At 38.3% G+C, this 19553-nt stretch overlaps 1 protein-coding gene across 1 annotated transcript in view; it reads left to right on the top strand.

Annotated features, from left to right (window-relative positions):
* The first annotated feature begins 86 nt into the window (after positions 1-86).
* SPTLC1 (serine palmitoyltransferase long chain base subunit 1) overlaps positions 87-19553 on the top strand; it is a 34192-nt gene continuing 14725 nt past the window's right edge. The window contains exons 1-5 of the mRNA XM_080373155.1: positions 87-198; positions 1979-2086; positions 10746-10840; positions 14830-14923; positions 15396-15468. Coding sequence (XP_080229281.1) covers positions 136-198; positions 1979-2086; positions 10746-10840; positions 14830-14923; positions 15396-15468 — 433 coding nt within the window. The 5' untranslated portion in view covers positions 87-135. The remainder of the gene's footprint in view (positions 199-1978; positions 2087-10745; positions 10841-14829; positions 14924-15395; positions 15469-19553) is intronic.

Below are 19553 nucleotides of genomic sequence, written 5' to 3'. Positions count from 1 at the left end.
CCCCCGGCGGTGCCGGCGCCGCCGCCTGCCCTGCCCCCGCCGGGCCGCAGGGGGCGCTCTCTCGCGGCCGTGGGCCCGCCCCTCCGCCCCTGACGCGCGGGCGGGCCGCGGAAGCGGAAGTGGGCAGGTGCGGCCATGGCGGCGGCGGGCGCGGGGCAGCAGTGGGTGCTGGTGGAGATGGTACAGGCCTTCTACGAGGTGCGCTCTGCGGCGCGGGGCGGCCGCGGAGGGGGCGAGCGGTTGGCAGTCGCTGCAGAGCCGCCTCAAGGCGATGGGAGTGAGGGCGCCGTGTCCCGCGGCCGCTGGCCCGGGGAGCGGGAGGACAGAGCGGGCCGGCGCGGGGCTCGGCGGCGGGGTAGGGCGGCGGCCGGGCGGGTGCCGGTGGCGGTGGCGGTGGCGGTGCCAGCGCGGGTGCGGCGGGGGCCGGCCGTGCCCGCCTGTGCATGCGCCGCAGCCGGGTGTGGAAAGCAATCGGTGCGCGGTCACGTTCCCCTCTGTAAGTTTACGAAGCTGCATTTCAGGTCCATACCGGCGCATTAAACCTTAATAACATTCACAGTGCGCGTTGTAAGTAAGGCCGGGGTTTGTAACTTACAAGTGTTAGTCACAAAGGAAGAAGCAGCTTTTAAATGTTCATGCTTGAGTTATCTCCTGGAGGGGGTCAGGGTGGCATGTTTGCATCCAGGCCTTGTTTCGTGGTGTTAAAAAGGATTTCCTGATGATAGGCAGCGGTCTTGTATCAACAGTCTGTTCCCCTCTCGGGATTTGGCTAAGGTTCATAACTTTTTAAGGATTTGTGCTATGGTGTGCAGTGCGAATGTGGAAGTGCTGAGCTGCTGAAGCTGGTACAGCAGCCTAGTACACTGCATTCCAGATAATCGTAGGCACTGAAAAGCGCAGGGAAGTAGTTTCTGTGGACCTCTACTACTACTATACTGTGTGTTCTTTAGATGTCGTGGTGTACATAGGTATTCTTAACAAGTTTGGTGAACTGAAAAGTACTCTGCAAATGATTAATTCATTATTTGCAGTTTGGTGTGCCATAGGTCTCCTTACTGGTTTTGAATATTTGCATTCAATTTCCTTTAGTTTCTGGTTGTGTGGCGCATTCCACTGCCTTTGTTGGCAGGTCATATCCCACCAGAAAATGCTGGTATGTTGCACTTTGAGTCTTTTAGAAATAGTGAATGTCCACAGTCTAGATGGGAGCCTTTCTGAAGTGAAATAACTAAACCGGTCATTAAAACTATGTGTCAAATGCTGATGTCACAACTCCACATCTACTTTAAACTAGCAGTGCTGCCAGAGGAACCTGACTTTCCTCCCTCCAAGCACCCAAAGAGGCAAACTTCATCTTGGATTAACACTCTTTCCCGGTTTGCTGTAAATATTCCTAAATACTGTGTGTACACAGAACAGTAAATGACACAGCGGCAAAACTGTTCCTGGTGACTGTTGCGTTATACCTGCTCAAAGTGCCTATGAAACTAACAAAAATGTGTGAGGACAGGATTAGGTTACTTTGTAAATAACAGTAGCTGTCTCTGCTCGTGGACTATGCAAGAATGTAGGATTGAAGTGGGTGTGTATAGATGACACAGACCTTCAGGCTCTCAGGAGACTTTGTCTTGTGAAATCTTTCTGCCTTCACAGATGCTGGTGCAACCCCTGTCTGCCATTGCTCCCAATATTTAATTTATGTGCATCTGTGGAACTGAAACCGCTTATCAATTTAGAGTGTGCCTTGTTTATAACCAGAGAATAAACTGTTCAAACTCAAGTTAACAGCTACAAGTAGTAGTTGTAAAGCAATCCACTTTCATCTAATCATAATTTTTGCTGCTTTAGAAATACATGTCAGCTGATGATCACTTTGGATTTTTTTGCAAGTGTACTAGTAGAGACAAAACTGTTGCCTAGTGTTACACTGATTCAAATAGAATTTTGTATAGACTTTTTTTTGTGCTTTTATTTTCAGGCTCCTGCTTACCATCTCATTTTAGAAGGAATTCTAATTCTGTGGATAATTAGACTTCTTTTCTCCAAGACATACAAGCTTCAAGAGCGATCTGATCTAACACTTAAGGTATGGTGGAAGAATATTTTTCTTTAAAGGAACAATTTATAGCTATTGATATATTAGGGTTGAACCACTGCTGCATCACAAATTGTGCTGTTTTTTTAGGATTTCAGAGGGTGGGCTTACATTGGACTAAGAAACTGCTTATTGCTTAAACGCTTCAGTGTGCTTTTAAAGTAGCACCATGTTTGAGAGTCTAAGAAGTATAGAAGAACTGATGTGACTGATTGCCAAGTTATGAAAACCTGGCATTAGCTCTACTCAATGGATAGTTTTGTTTTAGAAATGGAAGCTATACTAAAAAAAAACCCACCAAACAAAATGAACTATAAGAGTGTAGAGAGTAGGAAAATGATCAGTCTGTATATGTGGTGTCTGTAATAGCTCAGAGAGTTTACAGTGTTAAGTGGGTTCCAAAAAACTTTGTGGAGTTTAGTTGCAGTTCTCTTCTTTTGCAATGTAGTTGTCTCATAAAAAAAAAATAAAGTGCATCTGTAATTGTGGAGACTGGAATTTCTCTCTTCTGGCTGGAGACTATCAGAAATTGGTGGAGCTTGTTTTGGAGGTGTCCCTGGGCTAATTTTTCTTGGTGCTTAATGTCTGAGTGTGCCATTGGATACATATTCAAAGGATGATTGGATGCACTGAGTATGAAAATAGTGAGGTGAACAAGGTTATATTCTTTTTTTTTTTTTTTTTTTTTATCCTCAGTCACAGATGAACTATAGCAATTTATTGCAATATCCCAACCAGCTTGTGTATGTGAGGGGTTGATCTGAACTGTCTGAAGTCTTATGTAACAAACAAGCTTAGTTTGCTAGGGTTTGAGGAATGGTATCCTTTATGAATGAGGTAAACTACTGCAATTTCTTCATGGTACTGAGGAGGGTTTGTGGAAGGAGATTTGTGGGTATTTTACCTTGTCATTCCTATCTATATCATGTGCTTGCATGCTTTTTGATGTCATTCTTGTTAAGGATACATTAAGCATCTGAGCTCAGTGTAATGCATCAGTCAACAGCATGCAGGGACTATAGGCATAAGGCTGTGCATGTGAGCACATCTGCAGGAAGTGTCGTCTTCTGGGGAGTACTTACTAGACGAGCTTTGAGTATTCTGAACGCTTTGGCATGTATTTATTGGAGGCAAGAAGTGAACTGCATGGGAATCAAGAAAGGCCAGTTCAATTTTGTACTTGGATGAGTTTGAAATGATCCTGGGATTCTTGAAGTTTGCCACCTTTGATAAGAATAGAGAGGAGGGGTGAACACAAAGGAAAGTCCAGTGCGGTGAAGTGCTGAATGTTCAGATCATTTGGGAAGACATGCTGCAGCTTTAAAGGAGCCCTTGACTGTCCATTCAGAAACAGTGGTAGTTCATTTAGTAGAGCTTTCTTGCATCAGATGTTTTTGATCTCTGGTATTTTGGAGGATAACTGTTGTCTTTTGCAAGGTTCATTCTCAGCAGTAGATGGTGGGGAAAAAGCTCTTGGCTACTCTTATGTGATTGGTGACCTGGAAAAGCTGAAACCTATCTCTTCCTCACAAAGTAAGGATTACAGTCAGATATGTCTATGTGCATCTTTAATATTATCGTCCAGTTGCAGGTCATCGCCTTCATTCACTGACAGACCATTTTGCTGAAATTGAGATGTTTAAGAAAACGCTCAGAGAAATCTGGAGCAGTGGTATTATGCAAGGAAGAGAACTGTTCTTTATCTTCTTAACGGGGGGCAATGAGCATTTGGGAGATTGCATGTGAGTAGCTGGTCTGCTGCAGCTCAGTGGAAGAAGGGGTTTAGAAGGGGGTCAGAAAGGGAAAAGACTCATGCTTAAAAACAGTCCTACTTTTGCAGTATGGCAGTTCATTGGCAGGACAGCAGTAACTTGCTTTTTGAAGAACATAAGCCTGCAAATATGTTATTGCTGAGATACTTTTGTTGAGATATATACAAACTTCACTGAGCTTGAGGAGTGGAAAGGAATGTGAATACTTGCAAAAATCCAAAGTCATCAAGAATTGCATAGTGTGTGTATTGATGTATAGTTGCAAGACACAGAAGAAAAACATTTGCAGAATGCTAAGAGCTGTATTATAGCAACAGGTTTGACTTGAGATGTTAGCCATCAACACCTCTAGTTTTTTGTTACCTGTATCTTGATGGCAAAAAGAATAGAGTGTGAGAAGGCTTTTTGGTCTGATGGCATGTTTGAGTTGGCTGATGATGAAGGAGATTACAAGATATATCTTGTTATATGATATATATTATTTATATATTGCTATATCTTGATATATATGTTACATATCTTGATATATAACAAGATAGTTGGCTTAACCATTGAACTCTGAAGATGGAAGCAGTGTTTTCCATGCAAAGAAATGTATTTCAAAGGGAATATCTTGTCTACAGATATTTTATTGAAAGTAAGCATAAATACAGCAGTGAAGTGAAAGTGAAAGTCTAAGTCTTCTATAGTTCGAGGACTTAAGCAGACTGGTGCATCAGATGTGTGGAGTGATTCCATCTCCTTTTCTATAATGCAGATAATTGCTGTGAAAAGAGCTTGTTTATTTTGTGTAGAGGAATAACTGTAGGGAGAAAAAAATCCACCTTCACTGCAAATCCACAGATAGTTGACACTGGTCTGTGTTGTGGGTTAGCCCCAGCAGGCAGCTAAGCACAGCACAGCTGCTCGCACACTTTCTCCCCCACCCCCATTGGTATGGGGGAATAGGAAAGAAAAAGTAAAAGCAAGAAAACTTGTGAGTGATGATAAGATTGTTTAATAAGCAAAGAAGAAAGGGAAGAAGAGAGAAACAAGAAAAGTAATGCAAAGGCAATCCCTCAGGGACCAATTCTCAATCAGTTCTCAAGCAAAAGATGGCTAACTTCCCTACCTTCCCCCTTTCCTTTTTATTGCAGAGTGTCACATTATGTGGTATGGAATATTCGTTAGGTTAGTGTGGGTCATCTGCCAGGTTGTCTCCCCTCCCAGTCTCTTGTGCACCCCCCAATCTGTTCACCCTGTGGGCAGAGTGGGAAACAGAAGCCTTCACACTGTGCACACACTCTTCAGCAAAAGCTGCAACATGAATGTGTTATCAGTATTGTTCTGGTCACAGATCTAAACCACAGCGCTGTATGAGCTGTTAGCAAGAAAATTAACACCATCACAACCAAGCCCAGTACAGTCTGTTTCATGTAATATGGGATCCCACACAAAAAGCCAGGCTTGTGTGCATGTTGAGCTGCGTGTAGCTACATGCCAGGTTTTCAGCAAGGAGACTGCTGATTTGCCTTCTGATTTGTTCTATGTTTCTTCATGCTGTGGTTGGTGTCCAGTCTTTACCACACCAGAAAGAAATACTTAGGTACAGGCATTGGAGATAGGCCAGCTCAGGCTGCCTTTGTGTCAGCCACCCATGTAGTGGTACTTGGAGTTTCTCTGTGAATTATTGTCGGGAATGCTGCCAGAGCAGAGCAGGCTCCACATAAATACTACTGAAGAACAGCACTGTTACACAGCCATCTTAATGTGATCTGTCAGGACCAGTCTGTGCTGGGGAACCAGACATAGATGGTACGTGGTGCAACCTAGTGCACTTCGGAGTCACACTTCTAAAACACTGAAGAAATCCACCCCAAAGGGGGTTCTGGCTTTAGTCAACTACGTAGCAAGAGTACTGTGAAAGCCAGTCCAGGAATCAGCTTGCAACTTGTCATCCTTTAATAACAAACAGTGTTTCTAGGTACTCCTATTGGTTCTATTCCAAAATAATGGAATCTCCCAAGTCATTAACTAAAAAAGTGGAGTACTTTTCTCTAAGTTCCTGATAGTTTGGGATTTGGGGAAGTACAAACAAGACTGGCCAGACAAGGTGCTAGATGTAGAGATTCTTGTGGGCTTTTCGCCCAAAATGAACTCTATGGAGAAGTGGCAAAGTGCCACTGAGGACTGCAGCAAGCTGTAGGAGACTGCATGGCATCACTGAGCTATACACGCACTCTCCAGCCAGCAGCCATTTGTGTGAAAGGAAGGTCCCCTCCAGATGTATGTGGCTTTCACTTTGTGGTAAATGATACTGAGCTTTTGTCTCAAAAAGTCCTGCTAGGAGCCATGTCTTTTAATTTGTGGATGGAAGGCATAGTTATTTTCTTGGTTTTAGAATTTTCGCTGTGGTAGTAGCATGGAACTTTTATTAGAGTGGTATTAGTCAGGAGGCTGTGCGGTTCCTGTCAGAGACAAATGTTTGATGCATGGCTGAGAAGTACTGTAGGCCGCAAGAGCGCCTTATTGTGCAGGAACAGCACCGAGAGGTTGCTACAGGGAAGAGCAGATGTAGTCTGTTCTTGTAAAGGTTTTCAGTCATATTGAACCAAGACACCCTATGTAGGTAAAGATTCTCTTAAGTATTAGCACAGGTTGAAATAAATAAATTTCTAATTAGCTTGGCCATTATTTTTACCAATTTATGCCATGCTGATATATGATTCGATAAATACCGTGAAATTAAAGAGCTGTTATTTGAGGACCAGCAAATAAAAAAATACTGTTAATCTTTGGATGTTGACACAGATGCATGTATGACACTGTTTCATAACTATAGTGCTAGCTCGAAAATGTCTTCATGAACAGAATTTTAAAAAAACAGGGTCAACAAGGCAACTTATTTAAATTATGGTTTTTGTGTTTGCATTAAAATTGAGTTTGTGTTTACACCCAAGTATTTCTCTTACTCAAGGTATCTAGCATTTAAAAAGTAAAAACCACACCAACAAAATACAACCACCCAAACCCATTTTATTTATTTTATATGTGTGTGTATGTATTTAGATGAATATATTTTAAATGTTTATATATATGCACAAATGTATAAATAAGTTTGTGTATTAGAGTTTATATATTTGTAAACATTTCAGTCATATTTTTGTGGGTATTGATATTTATATTTTATTTAACATTTCTGTTTATACAAATTAAAAACAATTATAAAATGGAAAGAGGAGGAGCTGAGTTCACTTATAGCCAGAGAGTGGAAATTGAAAGTGTTAATTTTATTCATCAAGTGGATATTTTCAATACAGTGAACTGAGGAGAAATAAGCGAATCAGCTATATATCGAGGATGTTACATTGTAAATTAAAATCTGGTTCTTTATATGCTTAAAAATTAACATTTTTATTCTTGATATTAGTTTGAAATACGGTGTCTATTTAGGAGGTGGAAGTTAAAAGTGCTGTTAGGAATGTGGGGTCACTGTATGAAACCCTGCTTCTGCTGTGTCTTTCATCTGAGTGAGATGATCATATTTACCCTGAAAGGATAGGTCAGTGTACTGAGATACTTGGTGAATAGAAGGGGGAAGAGAGATGGACTGTCCCGTCTGCAGTGCGGATGGCCATTTTAGATTGAGATTGGTACTCACTTTAATCACCATTATCTCCAGTCCCCTACCATAATAGAGGAACTGCGTCACACAAGCTTTTGGTAAACTATTGCCTGTGCTAAGTACATGTGGAAACAGAAGACATAAGAAGTGAAGATGCAATTGTTTGTGATTTGTAATGGATGAGTAGAATGAATGTGAGCTAGAATTAGTGAAACAATGTTTTTTAAAATGAGGATTAGTCTTCCATATATTTTATTTTCTGTTAAGAAAAATAATTGGGATGTTGCCACATCTCATCTGTGGCTTGTCAGCTTGCTGTTAGTGCTGCAAACATTTCAAAGGGAAAAATGGAAACTTCTTAAAATTTGGTGTGAATGGGGGAAAAAAGTGCTAATTAGGAATTGCTCATTATCTTTATGTTCACAGATCTCAACTACAATTATAGTATGCTAATTTATAGTGTAGTTATAGTATGCTATGTAGTTATATGTATATATTTAGTTATAGTATGCTAATTTATAATGTAGTTACAGTGTCTTGGTATAAATAGTGTTTTTCTTACTGCTAGACTGGGTGGAAAAAAGATTTTAGTTGAATTCGTGTTACCAGTTGCTAAGCTGATGGTGATACTTTGTAGCCTTAGTTCAAAAAATTACACTTAAGTGAAAAAGCTAAGTACATGCTTGCATAGCTTTAATTCTGCCCTATTTGAAGGAAATGTGTGTTGTTGCCTGCTCTGGCTTTGAACTATGTTGTATAAAATTTGTCCAAATGTTCTTTGTGTTCAGAACTTACAGAGAAGAAACACCATGTTTTTTAAGCCCTTCCCTTTTAGGCATTTGATGCCATCTAACGCTTTTCTTATTTATCCTTCCATAACTGACAGGCTGCACTACTGCTCACCTGATTTATTCTGCTTCAGAGTTAAAACAAAAAAACAGCAACACACAGACACACCACCCTGCCCTGCCCCCAGTCCAGTGCTCTACAATGGACACAACTGTTGTTGCAGGCTGCATATCAGGGATTTGGGGACTTTTGACACCAGGTGTAGGAGCAGAGTGAAGGTTGCATGCGCACACAGCCTGCGTTCTGCTTTTTGGAAGTAATTTTGAACTCTTGTGAAAAAGTTATGATACTGCTGGGCAACTGTAACTCAGGATACAGTTTCCCAGTAGCATCAGCCAGTCTAGTTTGGGACCTCTGTGTTGTGGGATCTAGTTCAGCTATGTTTCCATCCTGCTTTTACTGAGTTAGTTTTTATCTGGATCATTTTTCTCAACAAGTTTATTGTCTGGTTCTCTAACTGCCTATGCCAGCACAAGGAACAAGAATGTGGCTGGGAGGGGACTGTATTGTAGCAGCTGCTGGCTTGCCGTGCTGTGGGTCAGCACATTTAGTGTTAAATTATGTTTTTGACATTTTTTTTAAATAGCAATACCGTATAGAGATGCACATTAGTACCTGCTTTGAGGTGAGAATGGAATTGCCACTCTGACTTGGAACAGTGGAGTTTAGCATATGGGGTTATGGTTGTGGTTCCACTCTGAGATTAACCTGGGTTTGGGTACTACTTTTCCACCATTTTGGAACTGTGTTGCATGTTAATCTTTGTAGGGTGTATCACCTGGTAATCTCCAATAGCATTCTTGAGGTATTTACTGAGTCATGTCAAGCATGAGGTTTGATAATAGAATACGGCAATGAATAGTAGTCAATAGTATTTACACACAGTTTTATTGTTCTGTTCTCTGGTGCTCCATTATCTGTTTAGATTTTTTTTTTTAGTTGAAGCAATAAAATCTGTTATTTGACATGCTATGAATGGCACTAGTACAGGGTAAATTAACCCCCTGCTTTAATGGTATGTGGAAATGCATTTCAATGCATGCATAACTGAGTGCATGGCTCCAGCTGGGGCTGTCCTGTGGTGGCTAAAGAAACTAAACGCTTCTTCTAACACAAGTGCAGCCACTTCAAAATATTAAATACATTCACTTCTGTCACACATATTAATGGCATTTTATTTCCTTTAAAATACATGTCCCGTGGGTTAAATTTCAGTAAGAAATCTAACATGAGAAGGTTAAAAAAAAATGTATTTAAAGTACATCTGCAAGATATTAGAAACACAACTGACTACGCTTACATAAAAAGGATCTTTTCTGAAATACAGGGATATTGAAATTTCAATTTGTGTTTTGAAGTAGACATTTGTGGAGCTCCTGGGATATTAATTAATACTCTGGAAATACCTAGTTATTCATTAGTTTAGTAAAAGGAAAGTGACGAAAATGCAGGAGACTAATTATGTTGTTGCATGTAGTTTCCTTTTTATTTTTTCATGTCTTTATTTGGTTTTGTACTTTGAAGGCTTTGAAAAGTGCATTTGGAAAAAATAAAAATGGAAAAAGGTATTGCTATGGTGTTTTCAAAAAACGAATTGTAGAATTTGTATTTTGGTAGCCTTAAATATTCTACTGCTTTTTGAAGTAATGGAGAAATAGAAACCCATTGCAGTCATACCATTCAAAGTTAGTTATCAGGTGTGTCATGCTGTACTAGTAAATAATCCTCCAGGAAGGGCTGCTTTCGTGGTATGAAGGATGATTTTGGCGAGTTGCCTGAGTGGTGGTTAATTGGTGTGGAATTAGTCTAATGCATCTATTATGCTGGTCCACTGCATGTCCTTTAGAAAATCATCTAACTTAGGTTTTCCAGATAAAGGACTTTGAAAATGAATGTGCATTCAGTATTCCTCCATGGTTAGGTGTGTGTGGGGGGGGGGGGCTGCATGGTTCAGTAGTTGCTACCATTTGAGCATTTGGCAGTTTTTCTCTATTGTTTCCTGCTCATGTATCTGTTATTTTGCTAAGATTTTAATGCCACTGTTGAAGACTTGAGAATGTAAAGTTAGGCAATTTATATTCAACTATTATGTAATTTGTATTCAATTACATAAACTGTAGAGGAGGATTTTCATAATTGAGTGAAACAATATTGATTAAAATTTGGCAGGAACACCAAGTTAGTATCTCTTCTTGATTATCATGTCTTTAATGCACAGGAGCAACTGGGATATCTTTCTTTACATCTTCCATTTGAAGAATTCAGAGCCCTCAATTGAGCAAACTGAGATAATGTCAATTGTGTCTCAGGTGACACATATTAGCCTACATAATTTCTTATACAACTATTTCCAACTGTTTCTTAATGCATAATGTCTTTTCTAGCACAAATCCTTTTTGAGCTGTATTGTTTTTCTCCCGTCCAGGAAAAGGAAGAGTTGATTGAAGAATGGCAGCCAGAGCCTCTTGTACCTCCTGTGCCAAAAGATCACCCAGCTCTCAACTACAACATTGTTTCAGGGTAAATGTAATTCAGAATAAATTCTGGTTTTTATTTCAGCTCAAATACTCGATGTCCATATTTTTAAGTGTATTTCTTACTAAGCTTTTCACTATCCTTAAAACCTTTCAGAAATTAATTCTATTTTTAGATAGCAGGACTGAATTTGCAGCTGGAGAGATATCTTGGTTTTGCAGCATTATCAAGAAAAATCTTTCTTACTTTAAATGTTGTTATGAATTTTTTAAAAAAATATTGGCGGGGGGGAGAGACATTTTTATCTTTGCCATTATTGGGGATCTGTATTGTTTGGTAGTAATGTTTCATTTTTTCTGAATATGTAGACTTAAACCTCCAGAAGTGGTTACCACTTTCTGTGTAGGCCTTGGGGGGAAAACTGTCATCACTAATCACTTCAGAAGAAACTGATTTTGTGGCTAGCCACTTGGCACTTCGTGACAAGTTGTTCCTCTTTGGACAGTCAGAAGTGCACTGAGATGCTTGATGGTGAAGTTGTTCCATGAGGAAATTATGGCTCAGTGTTACTTTCTTCTGTGTTAGGAGGTTTTAGAATGTGTGCTGACTTAGGCAAGAGTCACAGTGTTTCAGAAATTGCATTGAAATTTCTTACACAAGCTTCAGATTTATGTCGGTAACTTTTACAATATAAGCATTTTTAATATCCTTCTAGTGACACCAATATTTTAAAATATTTTAGTGACAAAGCAGAATTATTTGCCGTCATAGGGAGCTCCATTTTGATGGTTCTGCCACCATGGAAAAGTCTGCTTTAGAAAAGTGATGCCTGTTTTAATCAACTGTGATGTGAACAATCCTGTTATTGTTTAGAATTTTGAAACAAACAGGACTGTGGCAAAGAAAGTGTTGGACATTTAAAAAAAATCTGAACAAATATATCTTTCAGATTGATTCAGAAATTGTTTAAATTATTTAGAACTTTCCAGTGCTTACAGCTAGGGAATGTGTTGTGACAGAACATTAATATGTTGTGGCTGTTGAACTTAATAGTGGCTACGGGCAAAACTTGGCATTTGTCTTCTAAAATTTAAACTGCCAACTACATTCCCGTAAGTTGCTCAGCAGCTATGAGATTGCAACTTGGGCTATAAACTCAAGCCATGTTTCAAGATTAATACAGAAATGAAAGTGCCTGCATCCTAATTCCAACTCAAGAGAATTTCTGTCCCCTTTTTAATTAGTATTTTAGGGGAGCCCTGTTGATGTTAATGAGGTAGTCATCTTTCCATGATTTTTATGTGTTAATGTCTACCGTGAATGGCAGTTTACATAAATCTTAATTATCTTAGTGTATGGTGGTTTAATATTGCATATTTGCAGTAATGTGTGGATAGGGTTTATATAGGCTCCTGACCAGTTGGGAAGTATTAAATATTTCAGGAAAAACTTTGACACACTGGGTGGGGGAGGCAGACTTCCTCCTCCCTCAGGATGCAAGGTGGTTTCTGCCTTATGTTAGTATGCTACTTTCTGCTGAACACTTGCGTAATCCTGGTAACATTGCCATATGATAAGCAAAGCCAACAATGCAGAGACTTTTTCAAACAAACCAATCTTGAATCAGTGGTGACCAAGTTACCCATGACAGCCCAGTCATAGTTCAGAAGTTAGTTACTTCTTGTGGTAGCCTTTCTGCGAAATAATTTATGCAAGATAGCTTAGTTGTACAAGACATCATTCAGAAAATGTAAACCTGTCTGCTAAAACAGTATGTCTGCAAAATTCTCATGCTGATTCTTGTTTTGCTTTAAAATGAAAAGGCACTAAAGATCTGGCTTTTACTTTATCATCTTCTATGACTGATTTTTCAATACATGCAACACTTAGGAGATAAGTGAGAAGTCTACATATGGATGTAGTGCTTTTGGTTCTTAAAAAACACAGTTTCTGAAGGTCTTGCTTGCAGATTCTTTGAATATAGCTTGAAATCATATTTTTATTTATGATTTCAGCTGGATCACTCAGTATCTCATAACAGTTGTCCCTAAATGTGATGCCTAACAAACTGTGTTATACTAGAGGAAGAGAGATACATGGCACTGTAAAGAAATTAAGCCTTTCACCATTTTCCTTTTGCAAAGACTTCTTGTTTTTGTCATTGCAAGGAAAGTTTTATGATACTACTAGCAGCCATGTTTTATATCTAATTATTCACTGGAATTAGTTTTTCCATGAGCGTTTTCTGCTTAACCATGAGTATTCCTTTAGAAGGTTGGGTAAAATTCTGATAGCAAAGTGTGGCTGTGTTTTCATGGGGTCTGCAGCTTTGTTAGGGGTAAGTTCTTGGTGAACATTAGTGTATTTTCTAGATTTGAGAGATGGAGCTGTGGGGGCAATTATTTGTACATTTACCAGGTCTAATAGTATGCTGGGAATATACTAAACCTTGTGTTAGTGCCAAAATCCATAGGTAGAGGTCTGCTCTATCTGAATATCTGCAAACCTAAGTAGTTGTTTCACTTAATAGGACTTCAGATGTTTGGTACAACTCATTGATGAGCAAGCCAGAGGAACAGGTCCAGGTATATTTTTAATAGCAGGAAGTTCCCCGAGGCAGTTTCCTGCATATTTGTGCAATGCTCTTTCTGTGCAGAAGATGCACTGCAGTAATGCAGGACAGCTTTTTTGTGGGGTCAGGTTCAGCTTTTGTCGGTTTAATGTCTTGGAATGACAGTCAGTGATGAAGGTGCATGGTGCATACACTGTGTTAGCAGAAAGCTTTCCAAAGTTGTTTTGTAAACTTTGCGGTTGCTTGGTTGAAGTAATGTGCTTAATTTTTAAAGTGAGCAGATATGAAACAAAATCATGGAGTATTTTTAAGTGAAGTTCAGGCAATTATATGTTTTTCTTAACTTGTAGTGAATAGCTTGGACTTGAAGTCTATTTGCTTTGCACACCAAATATACCCATTGAAATATTGTCAGCAGCCAGATTTGGAGCAGCTGTGCATAGGCATTTGACATTTGAGCAGCCCTGTTTAATTTTGATTGTGGAAATTGTTCAGTGCTAGTTCCCACATGGGAAAAGCTTGTTGATACTATTGTGTTTGAGGAATAGTATAGATTCTCAACTGTAGTACGCATACTGAAATGGGCACACATAAGATTTTGTGTTCAGCTTAACTCTGAGACTTCTCGGCACTCCTGAGTGATTAATTGAAACTTGATTTTGTGGTATTGTAGTGTAGAATTGCCAAAGCAGGGTTTTTTAGAACACTGCACACAGATGTGATACTTGCATTTAAAGGAGTGGTGGCTATTTTTATCTTCAATTTTTTAATGCTTATCTAAATCATAATTTTTTTAGGGCAGAAAATTTCTGTGCACTGCTGCACTTCATTATTTATTGTGCTCTTGTTCTTTTGTTACTATTGGTTGTGGGTTTTTCACATTTTCTGTGTTTCCTGGTTACATGAGTTATTCAAACCATTATGGATTAAACAGAGTTGGAAACTTGAGCTGACAGACAATACAGTACTTCTATCTGCTTACAGCTAGTACCTATATTTCAGGAACTTGATTCAGTACAAGGTTGGTATTGTGAGTCTGCTTTATGACAAAAACATTGGTTTTAGATTTGTGTATCATGGAAGCAAGTAGCAATGAAATTCACTTTTTATTTGTAGTATTCTTCCAAAGAGGTATTACTTTGATTTTAAAGGAGTAACTTTATTTCTTCAGGAGTCATCTTTGTATGAATTAAGTTTTCAAGACAGAATCATTAAATATCTCAAGAAGGTATTTATGGTTTCTTTACTAAATTACAGGAATACAGTTTTAGTGGAGTATAGCAGTATGTTTGTCACTTGACACTGAACTTGAATGGCAGCTGCGTAGGAAGAAGTGGAAAGAAGGAATCTTGGAGAAGCTATGTGCTTCTTAGTGTTGAAAAACAAAAATCCTGTACTGTTTGTCTGTTTATGAAAACAGCAACTGTTCATTCATAACAATAGGTCTGTAATTGTTTTTCAGTCCTCCCACCCATATAATCACTGTTAATGGCAAGGAATGCATAAACTTTGCATCATTTAACTTTCTTGGACTGCTGGATAATGAAAAGGTTAAGGTGAGTTCTTCCAGTTACTGTGTTTATGTAATTATTCCTCTTTTACTTTGTATGTTATCTTGAAATTAAGAATTACTTTGGAAAGCACAAACTTGGTCAAGGGAGTATACTTCTAAAGCAGCAAGGAAGATTATAAACTTTGTGATTTTGTGCTGTTGAATTGTCTTTTTCCTAAAGTTTAACCTGGTGTTCTTACTGCGTACTAGCTGATTATCAAATTTAGATTAATATCTGATGTTCTTAATCACTAGAATATGATGAGTAATGCTCAAACACTTGTCTAAAATAGTTTTCATGTGAAATTAATTAATAAATTCAGTACATTATTATACTTCCTGTAAATCAGGTCATGTTACATGATGCAACAACTACCCTATGTACATTGGTATCGGATTGCCAATATGAAGCGTATAGAAAAGTTAGAGATCTAGTGTAAGAACAAATATTTCATGTAATTCTTTTCTGTTAAAAGAGTGCGGCCCAGGCATCTCTGAAGAAATATGGTGTTGGCACTTGTGGACCTAGAGGATTCTATGGCACTTTTGGTGAGTAACTTTCTTTGATCTGCCTTTAAAGGTGCTCAGACTGGTTTGTTAAGTCAGCCAAAACAGTCCTGTATTTTAGTAGTAAATTATTTCTGGTGCTGTGAAGAAAAGTCACCCTCTAACACAATTTTAAATGTAATTGTTAAGGATTGGTAGTGTTTATTGCTTATAGCTTTGTTTCTTATTAATTTTATGTGTTTTCTTACTCTTTCTAATGCTGGTCTTGGGGGACAGTTGCAAAGTTAAATACAATGTGTTTTAGTTCTGGTCACCGTAATAGAAAGAGAAAAGAAACATTGGAATTTATTCATATATTGTGAGTTAAAGTGTAAATTAATAATAAGTTTCTGAGTAGACCGCAAGAGGGCAGTCTGATTTCTGTGATAAAGATTATTAGTTAAGCTTATCAAATGCTGTAGTCAAAATGAAGTTTTACTTTACAGATAACTTCAATGTTGTAATTAAGAGATTTTTATGATGTGATCAGGTGTTAGTAAGGGTTTTCTCAATCTTTTTAGAAAGTAGTAAGTTGTTAAATATCAGGCTCTGGAAACAGACGTTGTTATTTTGAAATACTGCATGGAAACCAGGCAGTAATACAGCAATAGCTGCACAGTTGCAGGCTAAAACCATCAACTCATTGTCTTGTGAACTTTCTGGTGTCTTTCCAGAGGTGATGGAATTCACAGTGTGTTTGTACTCAGTGATCTCATAGAGTTAGCTTCCTATAGCCTTGACTTGAATTCAAGATTAATTTGAACTTTTCTCAGTTAATCAAGTTAGTCCTTAAAGTGATCAGCTAGGTACTGTACCTATTTTGATTTGTTAGAGGTCTATGTATCAGAACAAAGTTGAGTCTTAAATGTCAATCTCATAGTTGTTCATTAGCCTAGAATCATAATTATTTTGGAAAGAAGGTGATGGTAGCACATTGATTAGTAGAGAGTTTTAGGAATGTAGATTCCCACACTGATCACAGTTCAGCAGTGGTCTTTTGGAATTCATACAGGGTTTTTTTGTTTGTTTTGGTTTTCCCCCAAAACACTGAAAAACTCAAAGAAACTTGTGGACTAATGCCTCCTGCCTTTTGAGTCCAGGTTGATGTTAAGTTTTGTGAAATTTTCCGCTTTGCTTCTTTCTAGTAATTATTTGAAACAGACCGGTTAAGTTTTTCTCTGTTAAGTGAGACACTTTGGGCTCTCTCCTGCCCTCTTTGGAGGTCTCATCCTAAGATCCAAACTCTATAGTTTTTGCATTTAGTTTGGTTACTGTTCATTGGCTTTGAATTTTTTGGGTACATGCTCCATTTCACAAAGCGGGGGATATAATCTGTGGTATTGCTGGATGATGTCACTAGCAAAGAAATTATGTTAGTCACCTATTTGAGATACCATCTTTTACAGATAAAGTAACAGAGAATTTGTTTCAAATTGCAGACAAACACCTGCTGTTCTTGTTGGATCCCAGACTGTTTTCCCATTTTCATTTTCCCTTGACTTCAAACATTTGAGTATTACAGGATTGTGAATATCAGATAATAAACTCTTCTTTTGTATGTCTCAAACTTTTTTGACAATTTTTTGTGCGCTGTGACTTTGATAAATGAGTTATGTTGTATCCAGAACTACGTAGTTTCCTCTTAACTATATAGGACTTAATTGGTGATTGTCACTTGTTGTCAGTCAGAATTATGCCCTTTTAGGGCATAGAGATCTCTTTATTTGGAAACATAAATATTATGTTATAATTTATTTTGAGTGGAGACTTGATTCTTCTATCTCTACCTGTTTGAAGGGATTTCATAGATTTTGTGAGTCCCTATTAAGACGTTTTTGCTTTGTGCTGTATCCCTGAAAAATGTATCCATGCCTTTATCCTATGATAAGCTTGAAATACCAGTATATTCACACATAACTGAATCTTTTATGGTGGTTGTCTCCATAATGACAGCTGAGGGGTGTATCACTTTTCTGGTGTTTTAAGGCTATTGTTGATTGCCTAGGAGACAGAATTTCAGTTGTACTGTGAAGATCAGGACTGGCAACCTAATAAAATATATAGAAGGTGGTGTGGGATTTGGTTGCAGTTCTTCTGCTTTTCACTTGTGTGCAAGCATGTGCTAGGCACTAGACTGGGACTGTGTAGCCGTTGTTGACAATGATAGTTTTATTAAGGTTTCATAGTAGCATAGAAAGCTATTCCAGTCATAGCTTCCTCTTAGCAATGTACTCCAGGTACTGTTTGCAGCTTTCACTTAAGCTAGGCTAATCCAAGTGATGTAACCAGGCTAAAGCAAATCATTGTGATAAAGAAGAGTTAGATAGTACTCTGTTTTTATCATGGCAGAATGGTAGTGAAGCTTTTATTAATACTGTCTTAAGTTTTTCAGCCTCACAATTATACAAATCACTGTTTCCCTTCTGTAATTTATGTATCACATTTTTCTATGCTGTATGTCATTCTGAACTTACATGTTCTTGCCCTTAGCAAAACTTACTAGGCTCGTAAAATTTACTTACTTAACATGAATCTGATTATATTCATTAGCTCATTATTGCTGAGAGTATTTGTTTCATCTAATCTTTTTACCTAGCCCATGCTCAGTGTAGTGGTAGTTGTTGCTGAGTAAAGCTCATTGAGAAGCAGACAAGTTTTCATTTTTAACAGCAATGGTCTCATCTTTCTAATTTTTTAGTTAAAGGATGTAGGTGGTCTTTTACACTCAAAAGTGTTTTTTCTGTTAGATATCAATAGCTGGGCACTCAATAGTAGTAGTTCAGTTCATGTTTCCCCTGTTATTCTCTGCTGGCAGGGCTTCAGGAAAGAACATTTTTGGCTGAATGTTGTTTATATTGTGTGTGGCCAGCCTCTTTTTGGTACTTGCTGCTAGAAAAAGATCTTTCTTGGGCTTTTGTTCCATAATTGAATCAAGGTTCATCCATTCTGTTTTGAATCCTGACTGGGGACTGTTTCATAGGTCCTGAAGTCAATGTAACAAAGAAAAAGATACAAAGGTTCTGAAAAAGGACTATGAAAAATCTCTCTCAGAAAGTAGATTAGATAACTTCAATCAGTGTCCTTCCTTCCAAAGACTTTGGAGAAGAAAGAGTAGTGTAGGTTTATCTGAATATTTGGTGTATCTAATACAGCTGGATCAAAGTGATAGGTAGCAAAATAAAACTTCAAAATAATAAGGATTAAATTTTTTGTTTCCATATAAAATCAGTGGAAAACCAAATAAAATAATTCTTTTCCATTCCATTATTTGGTGTGCAGGTAAACATTAGGAGAGGATTGTTCAAGATTTGTAGTTTGCAGTCAGTGGCTAAAATTGCTCTTGAATGTGGTTGAGAGGCTGTTGTTTGAAGACATACCTTTTGCTTTTATTGTATAAATAGATGAATCGGGTGGATGTGCCTTTCTGAGAAAAGGTTATGCTAGGTGTTTGTTTAGTATGGTAAAGTTAAGATTTTTGCAGAGCCCTTTCTTCTTACACCCTTGCTGTTGGTACCTGGTTAGAAATAGCAACTTCGACATAATGGTGCCTCATAGGCTATTGAAGAATCTGTATTTTTAACTGATGTTGTTCATTTGATTTTAGTGTCAATGAACTTTCAGTAATTGCAGAAAGACAACATTTGGCCATTGGTGATCTTCCAAGTCACACTAAGGACCTCTGTTTGCCCTTTAATCTTTTTTATTTTCAGTTGATTAAAGGCATAATTCTCTGACTAACTTTTGTTAGTGGAAGCAGGTAGTAGCAAGAAAGTTACACAATTAAAATAACAGTTTGTTTGATGCAGATTATTTTGCTTAGGCAGAATACTTAATACTGTGGTCACCTTCCTGCAGCAACAATCTACTCACCATGTGGTATTACACTTCTTAATCTTTTGGTTTAGTGTTGTTCTGTTTCTAACATGGGTCACTTTGACCGAATTTGTGTGTATAATTGTGTTAGTTTATCTTAAGGGTGAGTAATCTCTGGCATGGAGATGGTGACCTTGGTGCATTCAGGAGATGGTATGTGATTGCAGCCTGACAAGAGCAGTTTTCTGTTGTGGTGATAGCAGTGCTATACGTAG

This window comes from Falco punctatus (assembly GCF_963210335.1).
Source record: "Falco punctatus genome assembly, chromosome: Z".
Lineage (NCBI taxonomy): Eukaryota > Metazoa > Chordata > Aves > Falconiformes > Falconidae > Falco > Falco punctatus.
The sequence above is the reverse complement of the archived record's forward strand: the minus strand, read 5'-3'. Positions and strand labels throughout refer to the sequence as shown.